At 35.6% G+C, this 5,150-nt stretch overlaps 1 protein-coding gene across 1 annotated transcript; it reads right to left on the reverse strand.

Moving 5' to 3' along the window:
• Nucleotides 1–1,494: 1,494 nt before the first annotated feature.
• Nucleotides 1,495–4,796, reverse strand: Scm (Polycomb protein Scm). The gene is made up of 8 exons (XM_018544668.1): nt 4,611–4,796; nt 4,111–4,404; nt 3,765–4,018; nt 3,072–3,639; nt 2,730–2,915; nt 2,073–2,621; nt 1,697–1,854; nt 1,495–1,629 (listed from the first exon to the last, which is right to left on the reverse strand). Exons 1-8 carry the CDS (start codon nt 4,633–4,635, stop codon nt 1,495–1,497), a joined length of 2,169 nt encoding a protein of 722 aa, XP_018400170.1. The 5' UTR covers nt 4,636–4,796.
• Nucleotides 4,797–5,150: the final 354 nt, after the last annotated feature.

The following is a 5,150-nucleotide window of genomic DNA, read 5'->3' on the forward strand; positions in this document are numbered from 1 at the left end:
CTGAATATTGATCTGAACAGTTGTTCAGTCACATTAATGGCCATAAGCACAATGATATTTTTTTCGTGATCCATCTTTTCCTTTCTTTTTATTCCTTGCCACCATATTTTAACCCAAATGGTAACCCAAACCGTTCAGAGTCCACCTATTACTCGGAGTAAATCAGCCGAGTTAGAAACTCTAGATAACTCAACCCTGGGTCGTCAGGTTGGGAATCTGAACACACCCCATAAACTCAACATGAAACATGATGCAAAACAATATGAAGGCATACATGTGAAAAGTCTAAACACGAATTTGAGATTATACCAGAGGAAAAATTGTGAAAATATTGGTTTTAACCATCGACATATAGTACTGGACGGAGTATAGCATCGAAACCATGTTGACAGACCTAGAAAGAAATAGAACGATGTTTGGGTAGTAGTGAATTATGTAATCAAGGGCCATGTGACACATCTGTGCTCAAAATGTTAGTCTTACATAAAATACACGTAGAAGCCATATTACTCAATTTTATTTTATATCTAATATAATGTAAATAATTTTCCGATTTTAATCTGCACCGTAGTAGTATTACTGCGTAATAATACCTCTGTAATGGCTCCTGACTTTAAAGAATACGTTTAGTCCTCCCTCTCCTGCAACACAATTCGACCAATAGGACAATAGTAGAAAGAAAGTTCCGTGCCCAAACATTTATCTTACTCTTTCTAGGTCCGTCAACACGAAAGATCAAAGAGATTTCGCCGCATGCTCCGTCTAGTACTATATGTCGATGGTTTTAACCACAAAAAGTTCGATATCTGCGATATCACGTTTCTCGCTGTTAGGTATACTGTTACACTGTATTAATATATGTTACTTGCTGTATTACAAAATCGAGTACAATATTTTTAGCATAATAATATAAAAAAGTATTGTAAAAATATTGCTAAAAAATATTGTATTCGATTTTGTAATACAGCAAGTATATTAATACAATGTAATGGTATACCTAGCAGCGAGAAACACAGGTACGAAAAATCGTTTGATAACGTTTTAGACATAAATGTGATATCCCACATCAAAATAGTATCAATATCGCGAAAAAGTCGACAAATAAGAAGTTTTGATGGAATCACACACACAGTCAAAATCAGTCTCGAATACTGAAAATAAGATTATAGGAAATCAATCACGTGATATTAAAACTGTGATATTCCGTTCAGCAGACTCGGATCATGATCACTAAGTGCTCACGGATCACTCATTCAACCGCTTTGCAACAGTTGAGTCTGCTGAACGCAGCCATTGTTCCATTGTCTACAGACAAATATCGTCGTAGACGGTAGATATTACGCTATTGCCTACGTCGTATTACTTTACTGCTTACTGCCAATCTTATTGATGGCTATGCCAATCTATTAGATGGACCTTTTATTGGTTTCGGTTTCGGTCCGAATCCCTAATACGACGTGTTTCAGATCATTATACAGTACTTATGTAAGAAAATCACATAAGCATATGTCTTCTACCTTTAATACGGTTCACCAAATTACAAATCTTCAGTGCTGGTCCTAATTTTAGTCCCATGTACTTCATCATCATATCACTATTGAGTAAAAGTAAAGCCTTGCCATCAATTTCCTAAAATTTGTCATTGTTAATTTTATGTTGAAGTAAAATGTTGAATACCTGTTTATATTTAACTCACGTGTTTTTTAAATAACTCCGCATGTTGTCCTAATATTGGATCCGTAATGGCTATGTAATGTATTACGTCGTCAATAGTCCAGTCTCCCGGTTCATTGGAAAGAGTGCGACTTACAGTGGCTTCATTCGATTGAGTAGTAGACGTTGCTGCTTCTAATTCTGTATGTAAATATGCCTTTTAATCAGTATGTTACTTCACAAAGATGCTAGTTAATATCAGTTAATTTAATATTCAAACTTTCGAGCTAACATTTAATGTTTTATATTATCCTGAACAATAGAGTAATAACTATCCGTTCTTAAATAATAATTATAAATATCCTTGTAATTCGCAGCTTATTGTTAATTATAACGAAGCTTTATAAAACATAAAATACCAGGAATAGATTTGCGAGGTTGCTTTGCAGGTGTAGATTCTGTAGAATTGTTCATACTTTCCACAGGAGTTTGTTGAACAGGCTGTTGCTGAGTTGGCGTTAAGCTTTGTTGACTTTCCGAAGACCACCTTCGTTTCTCTCCAGAGTTATTTGTTTCTTCAATATTAGTGGACTGTGGTTGTTGTAGCGAAGGTGTGAGGCATTTGCTGCAAGGTTCTTTTCTTTTAGTTAACATATATTCACATGCACGAAGGTCCTCAAGTTGCTGTTTAATATATGCATAGAAGTCTTCTTCCTCCAAAAAATGAGGTAATTTAACTGCAGCAGGTTTCTTTAAAGTTCCCGTACTTAAAGTTACAGTTTCACCATCACCATTTCTCAGTAAACCCAACATTTGCTTGGGATTTAAGGCTGCCATTAAAAATGCTTGAAAAATGTCTCTTGCAACACTTGTCATAGAACCAGTGCCAAATTGCGCTGGCAGAACTTTCACTTTTCGAATATCAAAATATGGCCCACACTGACATTTATGGTTGACATAAAGTGTAACTGCAATATACAACCAAGTTATTTAAAATTTTTTGCATAAACTTTATGGTTTCTTGTAGAAAATACAGCACATCACCTGGACTTGATACAGAATTATAATTTACTAACCGTTTTCAAGCGGTTTGGTATTAACTGTGCTAGTGTCAGGTTCCGTAGCAGGCTGTAATGGAGCATTGGATCCTGCAGGTGTTACTAATGCAACTGCAGACTCTCTGTTATTGTTATTTACAGGGCCAACCCCCACTACAAGAATAACACTGGCCTTAGAGTTTCTAATTCCTTTGCTTGAACCTGCTGTAAGATTAAAATTGAGAATACGTTAAAAAAATGTGAATTACAAATATTAATAATTACTGTATACAAGAGATTAAAAGATACATATGTAGAGATACTAATGAACTCGTATAGTTACATAGTTACTTTAGAATTTTAAAATATTTATTCATGTACATTTTTGTCTTGGTGGCTGCAATGGATGTCCACTTTTGAAGCACCAACCTGCTGGAAAAATATCTCGAGAATCATAACGACACCAGTAATCAAAAGCACCACGCCAACCATCAAATGTAATATGTATCATATCATCATTAACTGCACCAACAGTTGCAGTGCATATAAGCTGTGGATTCTTTTTATCAATTGCTTCTAATTTATGTCCAACCTCAAACAAATTAGAGCGTGGTGTCTTTGGTTCACGTTTGAATACTTTGGTTGGTGCCATTTCAGCACCATTTAAAGTTTTTAGGAGGAACATTGGCCAACTGGAAGCATTCATACGGAAGCCTAGTGGCGGCTGAAGCATTCCTCCAGATTTTTCACAGTGGCCTATTGGATGTATTTCGTTACTATCAACCAACCGCCAGAAATCATTTTTATTATCAGAGCCATCTAATCTTAATCTTAACCGCGGTCCAAGAACACCTACTACTGTGGCAATACAAGTTGATGTCAAGTTTCGTGGATCTAATGCTTCCAATTTCATATTGATCTTAAATTCATTTAATGGTGGCTCTTCATGCTGAAATTAAAATAATATATACAATGTTCAATATGAAAGCAGTAAACAAACAGTGAATCTATATATTCTGCAGTAATATAAAATAAAAATTGTATATTAACAGGTCAAACAACAGTAAATTATACCTGTTTGAAGCATTCAATTGGGGCCGCCTTGCTATTTGTTTCTTTTAAATAAACATCCCAATCAAAAGTCTGAAAGGCTTCATATTGCAACGATATAGTAGATGTTCCAGTGGATGTTATTGATGGACGACGAGATACAGTTGTATGATTATTCGTGTTTGTATAAGATTGTGTCGTTGGTATATTATTGTTGCTTGGTAATCCAGATGGAGCCGGAGATGGAACAGGCGATGGTGTCGCTGGATTACTGCTATCTATAAATTAAACATTTGTTTCAATTTATTAAAAATTGTTTGAATTGTTACATAAGTTTGTATACTTTTATGAAAATTATACAGTGACTCACTTTTTTTTATGTCTATTTGCGTTTCTTTTTTCTGATATACATTTAAACAGAATGAGGAACAGAATTCCTTTGTCGGAGCATCTTTTTGTTCTAGTTTAAAAGGCGTACCCCTCAATCCTATCACATTTTGACATTGTACACAAGTAATCCTTGCGTAGGTCTTGCGAGATTCGGACAGACAAGTCTCTGAACAAAACTCCTTCTTGCCATCTTGCGTGGGAAGAACATACCTTAATGGTTGTTTAGTCTCTCCGCACCATGTACATGGAATATTCTTCAATTTTGGTGGTCTTCCTGAATATAATAACATAACAAAGAATGATTCAAAATTCCTAAATATTACAAAGGCATTCTAATAATATTTACTATCGGGTTAATAAAAAATAGTCATAACAGGATCGATGACGAAACAGAAAGGAGAATGGTCAAAAAAAGAAAGCAAATATTCAAGCTTAAGTTATTAAGACAATGAAAGTAATTTCATGAAAATATTTTCGTACCTCGTGTTTTAGGTTGCGTAGACATCCTCCGTTAGCGTGTTAGCAATTATCGAAGATGAAGTTATCACTAGTCGCCCGTGAGATTAGCTAACGCAACCGGATAACCGAGCTCATGTTTGTGGTATGTATGGAAATAAATTTTGGCGCCACAAGATCGAGGTCAATCAAAGTCACAATTGACGCGGATCTGAATTAATCACTGATAATCTCACTCACGCGACACGAAATAGTCAGTTTAATTTCTCAGTTGCTCTACAATTCGTTCCCCTGTCGGAATATATAGCTCAACAGATAAAATAACATCCCTACGACGCATTAAAAATCGTTGCGTCCGTCCGCCATATTGCCTTAATTTGGCCGCGCATCTCACACAAAGTAGTGAATGAAAGGTTCTTCTTTTTCCTTACCTTAGGTTCACCTCTGAAGCAAATGGAAAGAAAGAGCGTGGTTCACTTGATGTTAGGTATTGATGTATGTACATTGTTGCCATTTCGTGACAGCTTTATGGCATAGTATACTGCGACATGTGGAGGGGAATTA

Source organism: Cyphomyrmex costatus, unplaced genomic scaffold (genome assembly GCF_001594065.2).
Source record: "Cyphomyrmex costatus isolate MS0001 unplaced genomic scaffold, Ccosl1.0 scaffold457, whole genome shotgun sequence".
Taxonomy (NCBI): domain Eukaryota; kingdom Metazoa; phylum Arthropoda; class Insecta; order Hymenoptera; family Formicidae; genus Cyphomyrmex; species Cyphomyrmex costatus.